Here is a 25,221-nt window from a genome sequence, read left to right on the forward strand (position 1 = left end):
TATTATTCTGAGAGTATAGTGAGGACATGTGCTCCTTTGTGTTGGTGCAGACCGTTGTCCTTATCTCAGTGTGAGGAGACTCCAGAAGTGTGCAGACAGAAGGGTGTTTCCTCGGTGCACTTCTTGATAAAGAGGGTTCCCTCTTGCAGGCCCTGTGTCATCATGTCATCATGTGTGACATTTGGAGGGTCTAATGAGACATTTTATGTATTACAGAGGGGGCCCAGCTGACACAATGAATCCCCTGGGATTTCCAAGGCATTGTGTTATGCAAATCAAATCAAAGGTTGTCGTAGTTAATTGTGCATCTGACTAATTAAAGGGTGATAAAGTCTATTGATGTTCTGTGACTCAAAGCTCAAAAGAATATGCTGTAGCATCCCGAGGACTTTTAACTGTGGCTGAAGTTCAATAGCACACCCTAGTGGAGACAGTGGGCTGTGGTAGGCCTACATATAATACGTATTCATTTATGGTGAATTATGGGGTATGGTTTAAATTACGCGATGTGCCCTATATCCCATAGTGCTGCTTGACTGTAGTAAGTGCAGCCACAGGTGGAGAACACCTGTTCAAGCTTAAGCATTTAAAGAAAGGTGATTAAGGTCAAAACCATTAACAGCATTGGTCCACTGTATGTGGGACCATATTGTCATAGATACTATTTGTCCATATAGCCTTTGCTTTAGCAAAGTTTAATTAACTCCTACAGTAACAGTATTTGATACAAGATGCTGCCAGATATTCTTTTTTGGGCTTTTTTTTAGTGTAGGAGGGCGGGGGACTAACCGGGTCTCCACCCAACACTGAGGAGCTGCGTCACTGTGGTGCGTCACTGCGCCAGTCGGAAACCTGCCGATTACCTGCAACTTCAGGATGAGAACGCCACACCAGAAAACACAATCAAGCTAAAGGAGAAAAATCACTGAGGTGTTGTAGTAGGCACAGGTAAGACAACTTAACTATTAACTATATAAAAAATGTGCATGTCAAGGGCAAATCCCGGTGTATGTAGCCTAGTTGCTCTTGAGTTCACGACAGCGCACTTGGCAGGATTATTTCCAAATGCAGTAGGCTGTGTCAGGGATATTTATGCTACAACCTCACAACATGCAATGCTCAAACAGTTTATAACCAGTTTCATTTTTTGTCTACTGTCCCAGTTTATTACCATCATAAAGTATTTGTAATGTAACTTAAAAGTAGGCTAACTTGTGTGCATTTGTGTCCTTCATCTACTCAGAGCAAAGCGGTTTTGCTTCTAAAGGAGTTTTAAGGAAACATGTGTTTATTCTACTGTTGTAATGACTAATCCGTATTGCGTGCTCAGTTTACATAATATAAATATAAATGTAAATGTAATTGTCTTGTCACTGACCCACTGTTTGTTTTGTATTCCTTTGCCCTGGTCACATCTGGGGCCCCTGCTGCTGCTGCTGTGGCTGTCATGAACATTATTGTGAGTATCTGACTTTGGGATATGTGGGATGGTGAGGTTTTGCACTTCACCATTGAGCATATGCGTTGTTACACTAACTTTTAAATTAGGCTACTACATTTGTTATCAGGTTGTGTGGTAAAAAGAGAGATCATTTAACTCAGTAACTGCAATGTAATAATACATTTTACAAGGCTACTTTTGTAACCCTTAAGTCGTGGCTATTTTTGGGAGGAGTTGATGAACTGCTACTTCTTAAGGTTATCTCCTCTAAACACATGCTCCCAGCATGCATTGCTCTTGTCTGCTCCACCTTCAGTACACTTATTCCATGTGTTATAATATGTCTCCAAATGTGTTGTTTATTGCATCACGTGGTGAGACGGACTTTCTATTTACACTTTTGACTGTTGACTCTCTCCGACAACACAAGTGTTTATTCTCCAGTAGGTGGCAGTGTAGACCAAATGAGGTTTGTTATTTAGACTGGATGATCAAACACAATATAGCATGCGCTTCTGTGGCCCAGAATGTCCAAGTTAATTTGTTCAGTGTTGTAAAAGCCTCTAGGCTTGGCACTGTCTGCTTTAGTGTTTCTTTCACAAATGGCATCAAGAGAGAGCACTGGATCTTAAAGCATCTCCAGTGATCCTCTGTGTGGCCCATGCAGATAAAACCATCATCAACCAATCATTAATTAATAAGTGATGTTTCTGGATCTATGTTAAATTGTTCATATTTTATTATTGTGTATAGATATAAGAAATATAGATAAGGACATACAGATATATTTGTCTAATACAAAACAGAAAAAAACAAAACAAAAATGATTGCCAATGGCTGTGGTTGGAGGAAAAAACAGAACATGGAGTGGTTCATAAATTCTTCATAACATAATGGGGGGCTATGAATATTTATGCAGTTACCATCTATTCTGCAGCATGTCCTGTTCTGTGTGCTTGAGGCAGCAGCTAGCCAGTGCTAGCATTTTCTTTAAATTCACATAAAAAATCTGAACTTCCATGAGAGAATTTAAATGAGAGGTGCAGTGTATAAATTTGTGTTGCAAATCTAAAGTGAAATGAATCGTGTGGCAGCAGTAAGGCTGTTATATAATCACCGACGGATGGAGCCAGAGAGGGATAAAGATGTTCCAAACAAACATAACCCTGTGCACTGAGCTGGAGTAATGCTCTGCACTGTGGTGCGTGTTTGCATCTGCTTTTGAACAAATGATGAAGAGTAATGAGGATGGGTGATGAAGAGGAGGGAGAGATGTGCGTCAGTTGTTGGGTGTGTCTGAGTTCAGACTGCCCCTTTCCCCAGGGATTGGAGCTCTCCTCTGGGGTCTAGCCTCACACCTGCTCCAGCAGTAGGCACGGGGCAGGGGATCCTAGGCAACTGGCACTAACCTCTTTGTTTATCTCCTCACTCTTCCTCAGTATGGACCTGTACTTTATCATGACAAAAAGGATACAAATGCAGCTCATTTCTGAGTGCTGACTAGAGCAGTGGTAAATGTTTAACAGTAACATGGTAGCCTGTATCTTGCCTAATGTGTGCTCTGTGATCAGAAAGTCTAAAGTCTAAAAGCAAAAATGTGAATCGACTGTTACAGTGGTACACTGGGCATGAGTCCCATGGATACTGCACCTGGCAGTTTGGAGTAGCCCAAGTATTTTTTTTTTTTTTTGGAGATATCTTGTAAACGGGTAAGAATACCTTTATCATTTTTGACTGACTACTCAACATGATCAGCGCGCACATGTTTACGCTTGGCTGTGGAGGGACTAATGAACCTTTCTCTCCCTCCTGTGATCCATGTGGCTGTAATGAGGTCAGGCAGATGGGTGGACCCCAAATCAGGGTTCATCAGAACATCCCCTAAGCTTGTAACTATTTTATGGCATTTTATAAAACATTATTATATTATTAACATTTATTACAAAATATGGCATTTTCCTTTAAAGCAAAATTGGCAGATTTTCCTCATGATTTGTCCATTCACAACAATGTTGGAGGTGCTATGCAGTCTTGCTCACACCAGATTACAGATGCAATTATTGTATGTTGCACTTGTGTTGCCTGTAGGCCTGTGCCTGCAGACCTATGCCTGCTTTGCTTCCCGTACCCTTGCGGTAGGCTTGTCCAATTTAATGGAAGACCTGCTTATTTAATGTTCAGCCACATAATAAAGAGCTGATGTTGTGGCCTTGTGGGCCCATAGGTGCTGGGCCTATGTAAAGGTCCTGTCAGCTCTTGGATGTGCCCCTCTCAGCGCGGCGCACGCGGTTGTGGGGCGTGTTTGTGGCTTGGGCTGAGCCTCGCGACAGGCTCCGCCCCTTTATAGCGTCAGACTCTTGAGCACAACAAAGCATGTGTAGCTCCGCTACGCTGTGACTCCCCTCGACGTACGGAATACGCGCTTTTGTCGGATTTTGTGCTTTTTTCTTTCTGCTTTGATGCAAATCTTAGAATAGGTAAGATGAATTTGTAGCATATATTCCTCCAATGCAGGAGTTGATGTTTATTTGTTTTGCTGCTCTTTCGGCGCCATTTTCATTCACAGATTGTTTAAATACCCTGGCACGCTCGCTCGCCCAATCCAGCCTCTTGTGGTTTTGCGGTTTATTTGAAAAAGTTATATATTTTTTTCTGTTTGGTTAAAATATATGTGACCATACCTTTGAGAAGTATGTAAGCCCTACCTAATATAGTCTATCTGAATCTATAACGTAATTGGAGCAGGCTTAACAAAAGCCGTCTCGCTTAGCATCCTCATCAATCACAAGTTGTCGTTATATGTGTTCTCTGATTGGTTGTGCAAAGAATGGATGAAGGTGGCCTACTGCTTTTTACGAATTGTTGCAAGTTACTCTGGCCTTGGCCATGCTTTACACAAGTTTTGAAATAGCATAATATAAAAAAGAAACACTGGCTATAGAATGATGCCTATACCTTTAAAACAAAGTGTCCAGTGTGTGCATACTGTTCTCCCAACCTATGAGATGACTGAGGTGACATGAGGCCCGTGGGAGCGTCTAATTATTAGTGCACACTGTTGATTACATTTGTGTTAGACTAATTCAGATTTGACACAAACTGTCTGCAGCAATGTATGATTTCAAATCTCCAGAATGTCTTTGCAGAATGAGTGTGTGCTCTTCTGTGTACTTTGCTGAGAGGAACTGTGCATCTCTGAGAATCTCATCCAATAAGCCTCATCTCCATTGATACTGCTGTATATAGTAAGATAATCTTTTATGGAGGGCATAGATATGATGTAGAAAGAATGAGATGGGGGATGTTGAGTAAACATTACACTGAGGTTAGACTTGTTGGGCTAAATTGTTGTGTTGACAGTTCGAGGTGTGGAGCTGGATATACTGAAGAAGGATGTTTTGGATGTTTGTTGCTGTGAGAGTGAGGTCACCCAGGTCCCAGAGGAGCTGGCTGATGCTAATCCTCTTTTGGGAGTTATGATGCATTCATGCAGCTACACATCACAACAGTTTTTTTTTTACTTGACATCTCTGTGCTCTTTTCACTATCAACACTTCCATTTCCAGGGAGGCACGAGACAAACAAAGCATCATATCCTACATACTCAATATTAGTGTCATATAGTTTCACGTATTATTTTACGTCTTTACATATCAAATTTAAGAGAACATTCAGTAATATCTCACTTTTCTTTGCAGTGTGTTGAAGCAGTGCGATTGTATTACATCAATTGGCTTTGGCTGTGAGGATATTGGAAATGGGTTTTGAATTGCTTTCAGGCCGACCGCAGTAAATCAATGAAGCTACTTCATTCTTTTCCCCAATCGGTTCATGTTTCAGCACTGGGCTCTCAGACCATCTGCGTGTATTGATCACTCCAGATCTTGGTTTGGAATAGTTTTACAAACCTGTCAGAAGACTAAGCTGCACCCTTTGGTCACTTAAGTTATAAACGCATTGTTTGGCCCAACGGTTAAATTTGCTTTCGTTTTGCTGAAAAATGAACAATCATATGAAATTTATCACATCATTTAAACTGCAGATGCTCACGATGAGTTTGCTAGGCAGGGCTGTAGCCATGCACATGTTGGGCTGTGCTGAGGCATGTGTGTTAGTGTTTATTTAGGGAGGTTAATAGTGGAAAGGACTGATATTGGCCCTGAGTTCATTTCTGTTGATTTGGGGCCAGGTGGGCGGAGCACCCCATAAACCCATGAATCAGCACAGGCTTCAAACAGAGCAGTGAAGGGAGAGCCTGGGTAGATACTGCAGGCAGGTACATGAAGATAATCTCACTTGGGGCCTGATTAACTCTAAACTCCTTCTAATTCCTTAATCCTACTCTCTGTATCCAGGAACTGTGGTTTCTGTATGTCCTCTTAGTGTTCGACAAGGTTACACTATTTCAGGTGTTGTGTTACTCCGCTGGGACTGAAAGAACAAGTTGTGAATTGGCCCAAAACAAATGTACCCCATCAGCTGTGGCAGAGTGGATTTAACATGAAGGGATGGGGCTGTGCACATGTGCGTGTATGAGCAGTGCTCTGAGCAAAAATAGATGTGAGCTGTAAATGCTAACTAATGAGACCATGTATCCTGGGCACAAGATCTATTTTTATACCACACCTCCTCACTGTGTTCTGTGCTGGCTCATTCACTCCTCCATCACTACATTTTAGATGCCACACAACAGCATCACTCAGAGTCTTATTTGCCATCAACGGAATTACTCAGTGCTTTCAAACAAGGCAGCATCACAACCTCAGAGAGAGTAAACTATTTAAATAAAATGTTTATTTTAAAATAAGCCTGTAATGCATTTGTTAATTTTGCTTGGTTATAATTTCTCTGCCATATTTACTAATGATCTGGGCCGACCCTGCTCAGCTGGCAGATAGCAAAGATGTTCCATGGAAACACAAAATGGAGGAGGCAGCAGACCCAACCTCAGATGGTCCATTAGGGGCATGTCTGTTTTCTGACAATCACAATTGAGATGACGGAGCATTAAACAGCCCAGAGGAGCCCATGGGCACTGAGGCATACGCCTGTGTGTGTGCTGACCCAGGCAACAGACCTATGGGGGGTCTATGGGGGGAAGGGTGTGCTGGATTAGGTCGAGAGAGTCGCACAGTTATTGGTCACTGGACACAAACAATGGGAGGGCTAAAGAGGATTTGGTTTGTGAGGGTACCCCCCACCCCTCCTCCTGCTGTCCCGTACCACCAGTGGGAAGTGTGGAGTGAGGAGGCCAAGCTTCACCCTTTGGGACGGCCCTGTACATCTGGAAGATTGGACTGTCTGTGGTTCTGGCCCCTCCCCCACCCTATGTCAGCCAGGAGACTTGAACTACTTATGGAAAGGCAAATGCAGCCATATTAATCACCAATTAAATCAGGTCTCATTCATTAGCATGCTACTATATAAGAAGAAAGCTTTACTTAAGTGGTCCAACTGATGCATTGCATCAATTCAGCTAAAGTAGTGTCTTTGATAAATGGTTATTTAAAAGGCCTTTAGTTGATGAACTCGTCAACTAGTCATTTATATTATGATTTTAAGGATTTATATGGGCAACAGAAGAAAGGAGAATGTATGGAAGTGGCTGAACAGTATAAGCTGCATTTTCACTTACAGACATAGTCATTTTTTGTGAGATCCTAGCAAATTTGAGAGCTCTTGCCAGGGAAAGACCACTCCCCTTTTAGTCAGTTAATCGATGCACAAAGCATGTCTTTAGTCAACAAAGGATCTCTTTACTCGACTATTGCCTCCTAACCCATAGTTGCATTTATGTTGTAGCAGTGTAATAACTTGACACCACTCTCCTGTACTGCCTCTCGAGGTTTTGGGTGCCTCAGATGACCTGTGAAGGTTGGGGTGTGAGCTGAGCAGCGAGGCATGCTGGGAGATGTGGGTCTGAGCAGTGCTAATGGGTACCTCAGGAGGAGAATACCCCCTTTGTGTGCATGGACTTTAATGAGTCTCTCATTGACAGTGTGGTGGGTTTGCTGTCATATGTCAGTGCAGACAGAGTCACTATTGTTATTACTCTGGCAATGTTTGTGTATGAGCCGTTTTAAGTTTGATGCCTCTTTTATTTGATAGAATATTTAGGAGAATTTAACAGAATTCAAAAGTCAATATGTACTGTTATTTCATCATTAATATAACATGAATAATTGGATAAATAACACAAAAATACTACTAACATTACATATAATGTATTATTATGCTGTAATGTAAAGTACCATCTGAAAACATGTAGAAACAAGGGCAAATAAAATTTACCCAGATGCTTATAATTTGTCTGAAGTTAAAGCCACTTTTTGATGATTAATGATTATTAATGAAAAAAAAAACTGCTTGGGCACAATGAAGTCAAGCCTGTGGTTAACCGTTAAGCTAAGCATTTGTCATTTAAAAGACTAACTCCTCAATTTATCAATTAAATGAAACCTTAGAATGTAGACCTCCATTACTAGTATATTGATTTTTTTGTGAGCCCTGGTTATACCACATATAGACATATTTCCTTGTTAAATAAAGGTCAATAAATTAATTCACTGTATTATGATTTCTTACCACCGTTGCCTGTTTTTATGTGGTAGCTTGTTTGACCTTTCTCTGTCTCTGTCTCCTCCAGTGGCTGCCATGACGACAGAGGCGAGTGCTCTGAGTGAAGCAGACACTGAGGGTAAGCAGACGGCCAGTCCCACCGAACCTGAACCAGAGAACAAGCAGAACCCAGAGCCAGAGGAAGGGCAGTCCTCCGCTGCCCAGGAGCAGACCTCTGATCCTGGGCATGCAGAGGCAGCAGTCACCCCCGAAGAGGAGCAGCTGAAACCTCGCACCAGGACCTCCGCCGGCAAAGGCCTATCCAAACTATTCTCCAATTTTCTCAAGCGGCGCTCACAGTGTTCAGAGGGAGACGGCTTTGAGGTGGAGAAAGCCAAGGATGACAAGGCTGACAAAGAGGCAAAAGCCGAAAAAGTAGAGGAGACAGAAGAGAAAAACGAAGAGAAGGAGAGCAAAACACAAGAGGCAGTGGTTGAGGTGAAAGAGGAGAAAAAGGAGGAAAAGGTAGAACCCACAGAAGAGAAGAAGAAAGAGGAAGAAAAGACTGAAAAGAAAGGCAGCAAAAAAAAGAAAAAAGAGGTCAAGAAAAAAGGTGAAGACAAGACAAAAAAAGCAGAGGATAAGGTAAAAACAGAAGATGCTAAAGTAAAACGAGATGAAAAAATAAAAAAGGAGGATGAAAAAGTGAAAATAGAGGATGAAAAGGTAAAACCAGTGGAGGTAAAAGTGAGACAGGAGGAGAAGAAGGAAGAAGTGAAGGAGGAGACAGTTGCTGAAAAAGTAGAAGAAAAGGTAGAGCCAAAAGCTGAAGCTAAAGAAGAAGCACCTGCTAAAGATGAAACAAAGAAGAGTGAGATAAAAAAGGAGGTAAAAATTGACAAAAAAGAAGCAAAGAAAAAAAAGGAGGAAAGAGAAAAGAAGAGGGAAGAGGAGAAGGCGAAGAAAAAAGAGGAAGAGAAGGCACGGGAGGCAGAGAAGGCTAAAAAGAAAGAACAGGAGAAAAACAAAAAAAAGGAGGAGGAGAAGGCAAAGGAGGCCAAAAAGAAAGAGGAAAAAGCAAAAGAGGAAAAGAAGAAAGAGGAAAAAGTAAAGGAGGAGAAAAAAGAGGAAAAGATAAAGGAGGAGAAGAAGAAAGAGGAGGAAACAAAAGAGGAAACTAAAAAAGAAGAGGAGGAGGTGAAAAAGAAGCCAGAGGAAAAACCAAAAGAAGAGACAGCAAAAAAAGAGGAGAAGTCAAAAGAGGAGGTGAAGAAAGAAGAACAGAAAACGGACAAGCCAAAGAAAGAAGAAGAAAAAGGGAAGAAAAAGGACAAGGGCAAAAAGGGTAAAAAGGGGTCTGTAGAACAGGTCAAAGCGCCCATTGCAGATCCAGAACCGGAGCTCAAAACTGAACCAGACATCGAACCGGCTCCGGACCAGCGCTCCGTCGGCAGTGCAGAGGTGAGACACATTGTATACATTGTACTATATACACTCGGCTCGGGTAAGAGTTATTAAAACACATATTAAACATCTTAAACTTTTACTAACACAAACAATGTTGTAGATTTTGTGTGAAATAGACATGTTTTTTTTTTTACCTTATAAACTATGATCTAACTATTTCTTTAGCAAGCTCCAGGGGAAGACAAAGAGGATCCTGAAGTAAAGGAAGCGGCAGAGATAGAAGAAGTTAAGGAGGACGGTGAAAACAAAGAGTCACCAAAAGCTGAAGAGAAAACATTGAAGGGAGAGAAAAAGTCTAAATCACAGGCAAAAAAAACTGGTAAAGAGAAGAAAACCGAGGAGGTAAAAGGCTCCAAAGGCCAAAGGCAGAAGACCATGCAGTGCAAAGTCACGTTACTGGATGACGCTCTCTTTGAGTGTGAGCTTGATGTAAGGATTGAACTGCGACATTACTGTATATGTGTTTATTCTATTGTCTGTCCACTTAACATTTATTCTTGTTTGTACAGAAACATGCTAAAGGTCAGGAACTATTCACTAAGGTGTGTGACCACCTCAATCTATTGGAGAAAGATTACTTTGGCCTTGCACACTGGGAATCCTCATCTAGTAAGGTAAAGTGCTTGTTTTAATATATTTGTTGAATTATCTTTTATTACAAGTATATTATGTCTACTTTCTCTTGTTTTTATTTAGACGTGGGTTGACCTTACAAAAGAGCTTCGAAAACAGGCTCCAGGAGGCATTTATGAGTTTACATTCAATGTTAAGTTTTACCCCCCAGACCCAGCCCAGCTCACTGAGGATCTCACCAGGTAAATGTTTCTACACTGCAGTCTTCTATCTAAATACATGCTGATGGGTTTTGTTCTTTGTGCAGGTACTGTCTGTGTCTCCAGCTGAGGAAAGACATCCTGCGTGGGGTCCTTCCATGCTCCTTTGTGACCCTGTCTTTACTGGGGTCCTACACAGCTCAGTCCGAACTCGGAGAGTATGACCCCGAAGTACATGGTACAGACTATGTGAAGGATTTGAACCTGGCTCCTGGACAGACCAAAGAGCTGGAAGAGAAGGTCATCGAGCTACACCGCACATACAGGTGAGACCTCTGAATACAAGGTGTAATTATTATCATATATGACACAGTTGTAATTAATATAACTATTGCAGGTCAATGAGTCCAGCCCAAGCAGACATGCTGTTTCTAGAAAATGCCAAGAAACTTGCCATGTATGGAGTGGACCTTCACCAAGCTAAGGTAACCTAGTCTTTGATTAAGGGTAATGTGTTGTGTTTTTTGCAGACTAGGTGCATTATGCAGATTGATTATTTATTTACATAATAAATATATAATAATAATAATAATATATATATATATATATATATATATATATATATATATATATATATACACACACACAAATACAAAGAATAATGTCTGCCCCCTGGTGGCTATATTCTGTTATTGTATTGATGGTAGATAGATTCTGTGTAACAGAGTAAATTCTCCTCGTCTCGTTTCAGGATCTTGAAGGTGTTGACATCACATTAGGTGTTTGTGCCAGCGGACTCATGGTTTACAAGGACAAACTCAGGATCAATCGTTTCCCTTGGCCCAAAGTGCTCAAGATCTCCTACAAACGAAGCAGCTTCTTCATCAAGATCAGGGCATCAGAGGTAAATGAACTTTCTGCTGGTTTAATATTTAATCTTATATTTTTTTATATTGAGTTATCAGTTATCAACCTGAACCAATATTCTTTTGTTTCTTTGCACAATTAACCCTTTCCCCCTCACTTGGTTTGTTTTCTTGCAGCAAGAACAGTACGAGAGCACCATTGGTTTCAAATTGCCAAACTACAAAGCCTCAAAGAAACTGTGGAAAGTTTGTGTGGAGCACCACACCTTCTTCAGGTAAAGCCCTCCTCTCTCTGTCACTTCTGTAGCTCATTACCCTAACCCTTACACCACAGCTAATCTGACCTGAGGTTAAAATAATTGGCTCCTAAAGCTTAACTATACTCTATACTGTAGTGAGTACTGGTTTGCTGATGTTCACTGTAGCATTAGTTGTGTGTTAAAGTAAATACATTATATTTATATTTTATTTTCTCAGAGTTCCATCAGTGGAGCCTCCTTCCTCTCGGCGCTTCCTCGTCTTGGGTTCAAAGTTTCGTTACAGTGGACGCACTCAGACTCAGACCCGTCAGGCCAGCTCCATGATCGACCGGCCCGCTCCTCGCTTTACACGCTCTGCCAGCAAGAGGCTGTCCCGCAACCTGGATGGAGGTATGTACCCTGTGTGGATACAAGTGCCTCTTCTGTGATGTTTAGAATGCGGAGAGGTCCATGTGTGATGTACACCCTGTCACATTTGCTTGCTCTGTGCATCAGGCAGGTGTGAGGTGGATGACTGGGCCGATTATCTGCAGTCCACCAGAGTCCAATATCTCCCTGGGCTCTCAGGTACTCAGGCTGTGTGGAGCTGCATAACAAACTTACCCCACCATCCTCTGCTTTGTTTGGTCTTATAACATTTGTCACTGAGCTGCTTCATTGTCTTTAATGCTTGTGCTCCTTATTTGTGGGCAACATTATCATGACTTGATCTTCTAGTCCTGTGGACTGAGTGCAAACCTGACATTATTTCAACTTTGTGTTTGCACTGCCACTTTAAACCTCTTTGCTGGTTATGAAGTTGTGTTTTGCATAACCTGCATGCTTTTGTCATGCAGCTATCTCATGTGAGCCCAGGAGTCTCTCAAATATTATCTTGATGCTTTTATAACTGCTCTGCTTGTGTTGTGTGTTGAAAAATTGTATGCATTTTGCAAGTACTGCTTTAACAGACTTTTACTAGATTGAAATCTGGTAAACGCGCTTTAAACACCATCTGGGCTTTCCTGCTCCAGCAGCTGGATTACATAATGTCTTAATGACATGATTTGTCCACAGTCACAGAGCAGAGTGTCCAGACTGACCTCGGAGTCAGTCGGCCATGGCCTGAGCTGCTGCAGCCAGAACCAGCAAAAGACGAGTGGACTACTCTGCTCCACCGACACCCTCCTTTCCCTCTTACACCATCATTTACTATGGTTAAACAGCCAGGTATCTTTCATTGGCAGCTGGTTCTGTCACTATTCTGGAATCTCAACCATATTGCATTGATATATTTTTTTTATTATTCATTCCCTTACCTTGATTTGTCAGGGGAACTTAACTTGACAAAGATGAACTCTCTAGAAAGGCTGTTTCAACCTGTGCCAAAGCAAACAGATGACTGGTTTTTGTACTTTGACCGCAGTAGTGTGTTAAAAGGGGACAGTATTTCATGTAAGTGTATGGGATTGCATTTTAGTTCATTACAAACAGCACATTATAATGTTCTACCTACAACTTTGCTTCTTCTAGACCAGCTCCAGCAGAGGGAAAAGCTCTCTGTAGAAATGACCACTGAGGAAGTGGTTGAGCGGAGACAGGAATTCATCACTTTGGTGGATACACTGAAAGAAGTGGATGTTTTAGAAAGACGCCTGAAAGAAGTGAGGGATTTAGAAGAACGACTCCAACAAGTGGATGAGCTTCAGGAGAGACTTCAGGAAGTTATTGAGGAAGAGCTAGGAAAGGAGGAGGTGGCTAGGCTCAAGGATGAGGAAGACAGGGAAACACAAGTAAAAACCAGTATACGAGCATCAAAAACCACAGTGGGGGAAGTGGATGAGCTGGAAGATGAAATTAAAAGGGTGTTTCTCAAAGGTTTGCTATCTGAAGAAGAGGAGGCCAGGCTGCAGCAGAATCTAATGGAATCTACAGACAAGAGTTTTGTGATGGAAAGTTTGAGAGAAAAACTTGGTCAGATAGAAAACGAGTGGAGAGAGGATGTGGAGAAGGAGCTTAGGCTGTCAGATGTTGGCACCACTGGTGTTGTAACATACCAGGTTGAGAGGAGGATGGAGAAAATACTAACAATTGTGGATGAAATGACTGAAATTAAAGGGATACCAAAAGGGGGAGTTGAGACAAAGTCCATATTAAGCAGAACAGAATTGCTTGAAGAGAGGGCAAGCAGATTTATAATTCCAAGCCAGTCTGAAGATAAAGATGTCTGGTTTAAGCTTTTTGATCGTCTTCCATATAAGGCTGTATACAAGCCAGGTACAGTATACCATTGTTGATCCGCTATAACACACACCACACATTCTCTGGTAATCTTTCCGACATGTAAATTGTTTTTGTAGTGATTGCCTCTGTGGAAACTGTGCAAACCAATGCAGATATTGTTTCATCAAAGCCACTTGTTTTGGAAAAAGGTGAAGTTTTAGCCGAAGAGCTGAAAATTGAAGATGAGGGGTGGGTTGAGCGGACCCCTCAGGCTCCTTTGCCCTCTGTGCTGAGAGCTGATGACTGGTTTGTCTTGTTTGATGTTGTTCCAAGAATTGTGCCCCATAAACAACCAGGTACAGACTTGGGTTATAACATTTGCTTTGCTCATAAACATCTGCTTAGCTTTCAATCATTAGCATTTGCATACATTTTTGGCAAAGCATTATTTTTAATGGCCTGGATGTTTTCTTGCACTAGCTACTACTCTAATGCCTGTTGTGGAGGTGGAGACTGAAAAGAAAGATGTTTTTCCTGAAGTGCCAACAGTTAAAATGATTGAAGAAGTAGTAGTGGTTGAAAGTGGCAAAATGAAAGCTCAAAACGAAGCCATAGTTTTGCCAGCAGCTGTGAATAAAGTTGAAGATGATTGGTTTGTTTTGTTTGATCCTTCTCCAAAGGTCATGCTATACATGCAACCAGGTATTGCAGAGTTTCCTCTACAAATCTTTCCTTTGATCTTAATTTGTTATCCTAATTATATTAATTTATTATTAACCAGTAATTGAAATAGACAAGCCTGCTGTTGATGACTACCACAAAGAAGAGATAATTTCTTCTGAGACAACCTCAGAGAAGGTTGTAATGGACACGAGTATAATTATAAAAAAGGAGTTGTCCAAGATTAAAACAAATGAGCAGAAAATCACCCAACCAGCCCAACAAAGAGGGGATGACTCACTTCTCTTGTTTGATGTGGCTGTCAAAACAACTCCACACAGACCACCAGGTAGCCCTTTTTGAATGGCACTATTTTCTTTGCTTTATACATAGCAAGTATGGTTCTAATGCTGCTTTGTTTCTCAGTGGTAGCAGTGGCTTCTTATGGTCAGGCCTATGTTGAAGAAACAACTACAGTTAAACAGATGACAAGGATTTCTGTTAAAGAAATGACTGAGGAGAAAGAGGTCATTGTTCGCCCAGTTAGAAAAGAGAAGATTTCACCAACTTTGAGAAAGATTGATGATGATTGGTTTGTCCTGTTCTTTGCTGCACCCAAAGAAACTTCCTTTAAGCCTACAGGTATAATTATTCACCTTCCATTTTCAGGCACAAATGCAGTACTGTGTGAAGGTTATAAAGGGATAGAAAGGGATATTACCAATGCCGTTTTTGGGGGGATTTTGTACTATATTTAGCCCTTGCTGGTAGATTACATAATATTAGATAAATAATATAAATGATTTGTGGCTAATGGGAAAGGACATTTACCAAGAGGATTAAGTACATTTGATTGCAGCTGTATGCACTATAAAAAATATTAACATGTCATTGCGGTCTAACTATTTTGGTTCAATTTGGCACCCTTCTGTTTCATTTATAGCCTTAAAAACTTTCCACAGTGCTGTATGCTTATGATAACTTACCCATATTTTCATCATATGTGTAACCAATCATTTTTGGTTCCACTAGTGGTGCCTGCTGCTCAAATAATTCCAAAATCTGAGCCTAAAGTTGAAGTTAAAGTGACAGAGAGGAAGGCTGATGCAGTGCAGATAAAACCAAGGCCTTCTCAGCCACTGCCACAGAGAGAGGACGACTGGTTTGTTCTGCTTGAGCCCAGATCAAGGTTAATCCTCCCAACAGGTACATGTGTATGGTCATTACAATTACCATTAGGGATGTAACGATACCCAAGCCTCATGGTCCAATGTGATCATGGTACTCGCCTCAAAACTATTTATTTTGATGCTGTGGAGAGGTTAATTGTATTTTTCCTACTTGGATTCTAAAATCCCTTGCTCAGCCTTTAAGGTACACTATAACTTTTCTGGTAGGTGACCTGCCCTCTGCTTATCTTTATGAGTATGTCATTGATTTTCCTGGAATCTTACACAATATGGCATTAAACTTACAGAAATACACTGGAAAGGTTGCACTCTTGCTGTGAGCAGGATCCCAACTTCCACATGTACGGATAACTTGACCTGGTGGCTTCACCTGCTTGTCTCTAAGGAGATGCTGCTTTGTTGGGAATGTTTCACAGTATGGATATTAACCTTATCTCTATAGAGTGGAGGACACTCACGAAAATTGCATAGTGCATCTTTTTAAATGCTATGTAGCCCCCTTAATATTTTTTTGAGTGCTGCTGCAAACACAGTTCTTTGGTATCTTTCAATTGAATGCGTTACTTAACATTTCACAATGTCTGGGGTATTGTTGCATCTCTAATACAAGTATAGGTTTCACTGCTTGCACAAGTGTCACTGATAATATCCAATCTATGGGTGCTAGTGCTTCCTGTTAAACCTCTGCTTGGTATAAGAAAAACTTTGGATTCAAAAATAGAAACCACAGGGACCCAAGCACAGAAGTTGATAATTGGTGTGGACAAAAGACGAGATGAAACAAGTTTGTTTGAGAGAAGACCTCGTCCAATCAGAGCCAAGTCTGAAAGAGAAATAGCAGATGATTGGTTTGTATTTTTTGACATCATCCGTTACAAGCCTGTCGCCAAGCCAAAAGGTATTGCTCATTTTGTGAAAGTCAGTTTTAACTTGACTATTAGCTACCATGTGTCATTAAAATAGCTTCTTTGTGTTAGCTGTTTTGAGAGAAAGTGCTGCTGTTGTGTCAAAACCCAAGCTAATATATGATGATGTGACCAAAGTACAAGGAACAAAAGGTATTACTAATTTTCTCAAAGTTAATTTATACTTGATCATTGGTGTTAAAATGTATTCTTTGTGTTAGTTGCCATCACAGACGAAGAAACTGTTTTGTCAATGTCCAAACGAATTTATGATGACACAAAGCCATTTGTGACAGTAACAAGGATAAAAAAAATACTACCACGAAAGATTGATGATGATTGGTATGTCCAACTGGATGCTACACCTAAAATAAAAGGTAGTTTATAATTGTGATTGAGTTGTTATGATTAGCTAGCTAAGAAAAAAATGATGAGGTTTCTGTATATGTGGCCTACAGCTGTGGCTAAACCAGTCCGAGCGTCTTCTGAAATAAAAACTACCAAAACAGTAGTGACCAAAGTACAAAGAGCACAGCAGACCGTAACAGTAACTGAGAAGAGGTGGCAGAGAGCAGGTGTGGAACAGAAAAGACTTCCTGCTACAGTGCGAAAGGTGGATGATAATTGGTACATACTCCTGGACAGGATCGCTAAAGCACCAGGTATTTTCCGGTTATCACACTGTAGTGACAATATTGTCCATTTCTGTTCTTTCTAATTCATTCAAATATGTATGCTGTAGTATCTGCACCTGCTCGTGTTCGGTTTACCACCAAGGAAAGTAAAATTGCCACTAAAACAAGGGTCACCATTTCTGAGTCTCGCCCGCGGTTTGAGAAACGGGTTCTTAAGGAAAGACGTCCCTCCTCTCGTAGAAGTGACGATTGGTTTGTTCTGTTTGAACGTGGCCTCAAGAAGTCAGGTATCTGATCACTAACGGGTTTGTAACTGCGCCTCTAACACTTTGACGCTTTGAGCCAGAGTGGAAAACATCTAACATCATGACATGGAGTGACAACTTTGTGGCTATGGCAGTAACTTCAGTCATCATGGCTAGTGCTTTGTACGTTTAACACTTAAAATCATATTTGTACTTTTGTGAAAGCTTTTTAAGAGATCTTTTTGCTTTTTGCAGCCGACTGTTTTGCTTTTACCTCAAACCTGTTGTTAGGGTACTCATTTGTGGCACATTGCTCGCTCTTATTTCTGCTTGATTGTTCATTAAACCTGCTGAAGGACCGATATCAGGTACAGTATTCATTCCAGCCATCCCGCAGTAAGTATGGAAGTCCTCTTTAAAAACTGTGTGGCTCTTGGTTGTGTTAAATGTTTCTGTGAATGTAATGTCCTGCTGCCCTAGTCCAGTGTATAAATGTATTTGTCTTGTTTGCAGTGGTGAGCACGCAGAGAGGCACACGTCCCGTCAGTGCTCCGGTGTTCTCCCAGGCTGCTCTGGCTGAGGCGGGGATCCCCATGGCCCCTCTGGACCAGCCCCAAACCTCCACCCCTATCAAGGGCAGCCGGCAGGACGAGAGGCGACTGGAGGTTACCGTGGAGACAGAGGAGATCACTAAAATGGAGACGCTGTCTGAGGTGAAGGTATGAACTTTCTCAATTATATTTATACGTCATTTTTACAGGTTAATTTAAACAATGCATAAAACTCTTTTTCATTTTTTGTGTTTTTACGCTTTGGTTTGCTGTTTATGGTTAAGTTTTAAGGTTGTCAGAAAGTCCATACTCAAGTACTTACTGATACTAAAGTTAATTAGAACATTTTTATTTGAACAATACTGAAAAAAAATCAGTTTGGAGCTGTTTTTGTTTGAAAACAAGTTTATTGTGACTATGCTATTAGTATAGTCTTAATATTGTATTTTTTACCTACTAAGCCCACGTAATTTTCCTCATGGATCCATATAGCATAATCAGTATTGTGATATAGCTTTAAAATATCTCATTTCTACCCGAGAATGTGAACTGTGTGTGTACTCTGTAGCCAATATGGAAGGACCGTAGAGAAGTAAAGTCAACCTTGATAACCAGCATCAATGGGGACCTGAAGGTCAGTTTGAGTGTGGCCTGGTGCATGGTTGTGTAGACTTTGGCTTTGCTGTGTCACTACAATATCAAAGCCAAATGCAGGGGATTCTAACACGTGTCCCTCTCTCCTCCCGCGGTAGCACGAGAGGGAAGTGGCGAGCTCGGAGATGGTGCGATTGAGACAGGTCAGAGGCTGAGATGTGTGGCACCTTTTGTGGTCCATGATCCCACTTACATTTTGAGTTTTTAAAAGGCCACTTTGTAACTTTTCAGGTGGGTGGGGTGGGGGGATTGCTTTGCTGGGAATGTTCCACAGTATGGTATTAAACTTATCTAACATGCTAGAGGAGTCATCTTCTTGTCACCATAGAGATTGACATGCTTAATGCTGTGCTGTGGAGCATTCAAAAGCAATAACGTCTCCATAGAGACAAGCACATAACTGTCCTCCAACAGAAAAATGAGACATTAGTGCACTTTAAACTCTTAGATCAACTAAGTAACTCTTTTATTTATTTATTTATTTTTTTTAATGTGCTTCCATACGACTAAAACTTGAATTACACTATCTACGGTATATTTGTTAGAAAATATGATGTTTTGACAAGAATAGTTATGACAGGAATAGTTGCTGTAATAGAAGTATTTATTTATTTATTTTTATTACAAAGCAAAAGGTGTCTCCTCATTGCTTGCTGTTGTTGTAAAACCTGGAATGTACAAGCATGATCCACCACACAAGACTCACTCTGGGCATGTTTCTAGTTTCTGTCATGTCACCATTTCCTTTCTTATTATGACTTAAAATATTTTAGCTAGTTCAGTACACCTCTGAATCATTTGCTTAGAACATTGGTTAGAACTGTCTACTCATTGCATGTTCTTCATAACTGTTCATTGTAGCCTTGTTTTTAGATTGCATGTTTAAGTTAGGGCACTTTGATGCTAAGTGAACCAAACCCACACATTTTTTTTCTTTTCATTTTCACAGAAAAGGGCAAAGAGAATTGAGGGTGACTCAATTTATATCAGACATAGCATTTTAATGTTGGAGGTTTGTATCTCTTCTGGAAATGTCTGTAGCTGTTTGGAGTTAATTTTGCTTCTTGCTCACTGGCCGCTCTATAATATCACGCTTTTGCATGTTGCATGATCTACAGTTGTACTTGTATGACTCCATTGCTTTGTAAATAACATGTCAGTTGTGTGTCAGGAGACTCCTGTTGGATCATGGGTAAATTAGGTGTTTGAGTTTACATATTGGAGTGAGTAAAGTTTTACAGATGTATCAGGTGAATATTGATCACTCTCTTGTTCACTGAATGTTATTAATAGATCACCAGTATTCTCCTGTCTCTGCTTTTGCTCTCTCACCCAAATGCAAATGTTTCGCTCTGTGGTTGATTTGATATGAACCGATGATTGATGGAGGATTTTAATTCAGTAATTTATAAATCTATTCTTCTTTATATATCACATTGCTGTTTTTGTTTTTTATATAATTGTGTTTATTTTTTGCCATATGCTTTGTCTGTCTCTGCAATCATTACCTGCTCTTGAATTTACAGCCTGTGCACAAATCATTTTGGAATAATTTTATGTAATACATGATTACAGACTGCAATAATAGTCACTTTGTAAATGTCATTCTGGAAAAAGATTCTGACGATCAGAACTGCACTGCCATCACTTCCTAAAAAGTTGCTAATAACCTGCTTCAGCTTAAAACATCTGACAACATTACCAGAACACTTTCATAACTAATATATTTTCATCTTCTCTATTTTTCCCTTTTACTTTGCCTCCCCCTCGTCACATCCTGATCTCTCTTAACCCCTTCACACATGGATCACAGGAGTTTGACAAACCCCAGGAGGACCTGCTCAGACACCATGCCAGCATCAGTGAGCTCAAGAGGAACTTCATGGAGGCGCTGCCCGAGTCACGACCCAGTGAATGGGACAAGCGCCTGTCCACACACTCCCCTTTCCGCACGCTAGGGGTTAACGGACAGCCTCTGCCTGGAACTGATGGGGTAAGTGTCACTAGTGGCTTTCACTATATTTTAGTCTGCGGTTTCTACTTAATATTGGGATATTTTACAGCTTCTTTAATCATTGTCTAGATTTTTTTGTCAATTATTCTAGTTTTTATGTTGGCAGTACACATGTCATATTTGAATGACATGTATTGTTTCCAAAATGTATTTATAATAATTAGGCTGTTGCAAATTAATAATGTGTGTGCATGTACAAAGCATAAAGTCGTGGTATGCAAAGCATGCATGAATAAAGATGCATCTGGACCTAAACAGTACTGACCACACTGCTGTCTGTGTGGGACATCATGTGTCAGATGTCTCTGAGCCCTGTACACACTGCATGACTGATTGAACTGCACCAGACTGGACCAGACCAGAACACCTGCTGCATGACACGCAGGGATATTTGGACCTCTGCATGGTCAGACTGAGCATCCTTCCTCTTACTTCTCTGCTTCTCCTCTGCTTCTCCTCCTCTCTCTTATCCTTCCATACTTCCTGTTCTGCATTTCCTCTTTGGAATAACAATAAAGAGACAAGACCTCATTCACAGCAAATATTTCCTACTGCTATTTTACTTGGCAGCAGTTAGTCCACATGCTTTAAATTTAACTACTAAGAATAACTTAATCGCCCTATGGTATAATATGTTATTAACCCAAGAAGAAAACTATTTTAAAAATGGTGACCTCGAAGCCCATCATATTGCCTAAGTTTTGTTTAGCTCATGCATTGATCTCTCCTTTCGGTATGTATAGTATGTCTAACGGACAAATCGTTAACACCTGTGGATGAACTTCTGTCTTCTCACAACAGCTACGGTCATCTGAAGGACTGCATGGTAAAATGCATGTCTAAAACCCTTTCCATGCTTTGTACAGCAAGTAACTCATTGATATGATCGTGTCCATGCTCAAGCCTGTTAATTATAAAGCAGTTATTGTTGAAGAGTTGTAGTTCACTGTCAGCCATTTCAAAAGTCCTCCCTGTCATCTCTCTCCCCGCCTCAGTTTGTCACCCGCCTCCCTCGCGGCCCCCTGCTGGACTTCTACTCCAAGCGCAGCTGAGGGGCCGACAGTCGCGGAGACCCCACTCAGGTGTGAGCTGTGGACCTCCTCTCCTTGTCTTCTACCCATCAACCACTCGCTTCTTCCTCCTCTGTCCCTCCTTCGCGCTTCAGCATCACTGTTGCATCCTCACCTCCACTCATCCTCTGCTCACCTGCAGAAGCTGCCTTTACCTGGATAGACTTTCACTAAGTTTCTCTCTCTTCTGCTATTTCACTTTTTCCTCATACCACAAACACCTGTTGGACTGAAATTCTAGTGTGTACGGGACTAAAATCAAACTCATCTGGACTTTTTTTACATTTTGGTGTCATTTTTTACACAATTTGTCAACTCTTAAAATTCTGATTCCTAAAGTGTAGCATATGTGGTACTGAATGGTTTGTATTTAAAATATTGTGATAGTGTAGTAATAAGTGTCTTAATATCTTAGGGCAGCTTCTTATAATATTTGTACTCTGTTGCATGACAATCAATCAATGACCAAATAATAAAAGACATTCCATATACACTAGACTGATGCTTACAGCAACTTTCTTTTGGTCATTGTCATGGCTCAAAAATATCATTCTCTTTCACATTTGCATTACATCCCTACATTAACGTCAATCTGAATACATCAGGCCTACACATCAGAAGAGTTGTTATGTTTTCAAACCTTTTGTGTATGAATGTGTTGCCATTATAGGCAGTTTTCATTGTTTCTGTATTATGTCTTGTTTTAGAGTGTTTGTGATAGCCCTGAGTGCAATGAGTCTAAAACGAACACTACACAGGAGGAAACCAGAAGTGCGTTGAGCTTTTCGGGCACATCCAGTCCCACAGTAAGCCACACTAGTGAGCTTGATGGACCGCAGGACTCAGCAGTCGAGTTTTGCGATCAAGACGTGGTTGTAGTTTTTGAGACATCTCTGGTACCTGTTGTGGAGGTGGAAATGGCCCAGCTGTCAAGCCCCCTTCACGAGTCCCCTTGTAAAGAGTTAGATGCAGCACAGACGAAGGAGCTCCAAGAGTCACATCCTGCAGAGGGGGACAGCTCTGGGACAATAGTTGGATCGTCTGCTGTCTCCTATTTCAGGAGTGTTGGTCCCAAGGTCATGCGCTGCTTCCAGGTAGCCTTTAGTCTCTGAGTGACTCTGTCTCTGCTTTGTCCTTCATTAATAATGGATTCCACTCCTAAACACACCTTTGCAGCAGCTCTTTCAGTGCAAACAACATAGTACACATGGTTTTGATAGTATTCCCAAAAGATGCTGCACAAGTGTGTGCAAAATATTTGGTGATGGGCACCTCTATTTTGATGCACTAACTTTGACCTTCCTGTCCTATTCTAAATCACTGAATGCTGAAGACTATATAATTTCCTGTCCTCTTTGTTAATACTCTTGAATTGCCTGTATTTGGAAAAATGCTCTGGTGAAAGGATACATTACAATATTGATCAGAGGGAGTGGCTTGCATGGTGTGATCCAATTTGCTGAGAGGTCTGTTAAACAGCCACTCAATGGGCTTTGCTCCCATCCACAGCCCCCATTGGTGCAGACGCAGACAGTCACCATCACAGCAGAGTCCTCCTTTTCCAGTGACATCTCCACCACAGAGGTCCCTATCGTCCCAACCCATTCCATCACCTATGAGTCTTCAAAGGTAGGGGCTACAGCACCCGCTCAGCCCAGCTCTGTACCAGCGCAGGCACCTGCTCATGTTAATTGTATCCAGGTCGTGGTTCACTGTTAGGAAGAGGAAAGCTCATTGTAATGATTGTAATGTACTGTTACCTTTCTCGCAGGTGGATGGGACAGATGAAGACAAAGAGGTTTCATCTGAGTCCAGCTCCAAAACCGTGACGTCAGAAACAACCAGCGGCACCACAGTCACCACCACTCATATCTCAAAGGCATGTGCCCAAAATGCCAGCATTGGTTTGAGTCATAATTAAGTTTTGTATTAACATGAACTTTACTGCCCCCCAGGTGGTGAAAAGCGGCTCATCTGAGACTCGTGTTGAGAAAAGAATCATCATAACTGCAGACTCTGACATTGATCAAGAAAAGGTATTTACACATTGTTTAAAAGTATAAATGAAACACAATGTGCACTGATTTTAAAATATATGCATTGTTCTTCAGGGAAAAGGATCTGGAGCCTCTGCATTGTAACTGGGTCACATTTCTTATATTTACTTCCATCGTTTTCTTCAGTGCATGCCACAACACTGTGGCCAGCTGTGCCCACACATCAACTATCTCCCATAATTATTGTTGTAGACAAGTTGTAGATGTTTTTGTTTTGGTACATTTATACTAGAAAACATTTAATGTTTTCTTAATTCAGGAGCATTTCCAGTGGTCATTTTTTTGCTTTTACGGGATTTTATGTAGTTGTTTTTACATACTTTTTTTTAAAAACAAACCATTTCGTTTGTAGTTTTAGACCACTTTACAAGAATCTATTTCCTTGTTAAACTTTCAAGGGAATTTGTGTTGTTTACATGTGTAATAGCTTAGGTTTTCAAAAATACATTTTAAGTGACATACCTCGAAACAAAATGTGAACAAATATATTCTGTGCCCAAAGGTGGGCTTTGTTCCAGCTCAGGTACAAAAGCAGATCTAATTGATTTCTTCCCTGACCAGCCAAGAACCGGTAGCTTACTCATTATTGTAAAGTTTAAATTAAAAATTGTTCTATTTTGAAATATTTCTCTATTTTATAGAATTAATGCTTTTATAGTGTTTGTACAAATTAAGGTTTTTAAGTTATACGTATCCATTTTCTCATAAACTGTGGGTTTCTGTTGTGTTGTGTAAGTATTATTTGCCATCATTCATTTTTTAATATTGTCTTGATTTGAATTAGTCTTTGCTCTGTAAACCCTCATACATATCCTGTCTTTTAGTAAACATATCTTACATTGGTATCAAATTAAACTTTATTTATAAAGCGCTTTTCATACAACTATGTAACACAAAGTGCTTTACAGTCATTAAAAAATAGTCCCACATGCCCTTCCACCCAACCACCCAACCACCCTACCCCACAACTGCCCGACCCCACACACTCATACAGCTCACAGTCACATACAGTCTCACCCACATGCGCACAAACACACAGGCTAAAATGTATAAGGCTAGGTACAGATAGATGAGGCTGGGTATAGACAACCAACTGAGGAAGAATTATCAGAGGAGCTGTCTGCGCCAGGAGCAGAGAACTGCCCGCAGCCAACAGGGCACTGATACAGGGCCCAGGGGAGACATAAGGCCCAAACACCAACCCTCAACCAGGACCCCACGGGACTGGCCCGAGCAGCCACAACTGACCACCGCCCCTGGCGCAGAGGGCTCCTGCTGACAAAAGTACATCTGGTTTAATTTATTGTCATTGGAATTTCTATCTCAGGTTTTGTAACAGACCTTCACGATTGTATGAAGAATGTGTTTGTGTGGCCATCCATGCTCTACATGTGTATCTTTGACAACATGCACATTCAAAGTGGAGGAAGATTTTTACAGTGTGTGTGGCTTTTTCCTAGAAACACATTACTATGTGATTTTAGCAGGAACTGTGTGGTTTAATGTAATGCATTTTTCAACAGAAGCACGTTTGAAGGCTCTTGTCACTGGACACCATGTTAAATGTATTTAATTCTCAATCAACTTTGTAAAGCCTTTTACCACAGTCTACGTAGATCACATGTCACTCACTGTTTTCTGTGCTTCTGCTGTAGAAGGTAACTTACGCTTAT

General features: G+C 40.9%; 1 protein-coding gene across 16 annotated transcripts; it reads left to right on the forward strand.

Moving 5' to 3' along the window:
• Positions 1 to 782: 782 nt before the first annotated feature.
• LOC117383366 (uncharacterized) lies at positions 783 to 24,286 on the forward strand. Of its 16 annotated transcripts, none has more exons than XM_055228183.1 (34): positions 783 to 948; positions 8,106 to 9,460; positions 9,632 to 9,895; positions 9,976 to 10,080; positions 10,163 to 10,281; positions 10,347 to 10,565; positions 10,637 to 10,724; positions 10,991 to 11,143; positions 11,283 to 11,380; positions 11,583 to 11,755; positions 11,861 to 11,932; positions 12,422 to 12,574; positions 12,677 to 12,799; positions 12,878 to 13,621; positions 13,705 to 13,923; positions 14,048 to 14,269; positions 14,349 to 14,576; positions 14,654 to 14,869; positions 15,260 to 15,433; positions 16,085 to 16,315; positions 16,395 to 16,475; positions 16,544 to 16,699; positions 16,781 to 16,984; positions 17,065 to 17,244; positions 17,716 to 17,921; positions 18,322 to 18,387; positions 18,506 to 18,550; positions 19,357 to 19,419; positions 20,221 to 20,400; positions 22,199 to 22,585; positions 23,001 to 23,120; positions 23,263 to 23,370; positions 23,447 to 23,527; positions 23,603 to 24,286. In XM_055228183.1, exons 3-34 carry the CDS (start codon positions 9,842 to 9,844, stop codon positions 23,630 to 23,632), a joined length of 5,298 nt encoding a protein of 1,765 aa, XP_055084158.1. In that variant the 5' UTR covers positions 783 to 948; positions 8,106 to 9,460; positions 9,632 to 9,841; the 3' UTR covers positions 23,633 to 24,286. The 16 variants fall into 16 exon arrangements, 15 of the variants coding, with proteins under 15 accessions (XP_055084158.1, XP_055084144.1, XP_055084143.1 ...); XM_055228169.1 differs by lacking the exon at positions 783 to 948 and adding an exon at positions 2,736 to 3,150 and having other exon boundaries at positions 8,088 to 9,460; XM_055228168.1 differs by lacking the exon at positions 783 to 948 and adding an exon at positions 3,791 to 3,918 and having other exon boundaries at positions 8,088 to 9,460.
• The last annotated feature ends 935 nt before the right edge of the window (positions 24,287 to 25,221 follow it).

The sequence above is a fragment of the Periophthalmus magnuspinnatus genome, chromosome 16 (genome assembly GCF_009829125.3).
Source record: "Periophthalmus magnuspinnatus isolate fPerMag1 chromosome 16, fPerMag1.2.pri, whole genome shotgun sequence".
Classification (NCBI taxonomy): Eukaryota; Metazoa; Chordata; class Actinopteri; order Gobiiformes; family Gobiidae; genus Periophthalmus; species Periophthalmus magnuspinnatus.

Coding starts and splice junctions, on each gene's coding strand:
- LOC117383366 (XM_055228169.1), top strand. CDS start 8,096: ATGACGACAGAGGCGAGTGCTCTGAGTGAAGCAGACACTGAGGGTAAG. Junction 13,924..14,047: donor TGTGCCCCATAAACAACCAG/GTACAGACTTGG, acceptor TTCTTGCACTAG/CTACTACTCTAATGCCTGTT. Junction 16,985..17,064: donor CAGGATCGCTAAAGCACCAG/GTATTTTCCGGT, acceptor TGTATGCTGTAG/TATCTGCACCTGCTCGTGTT.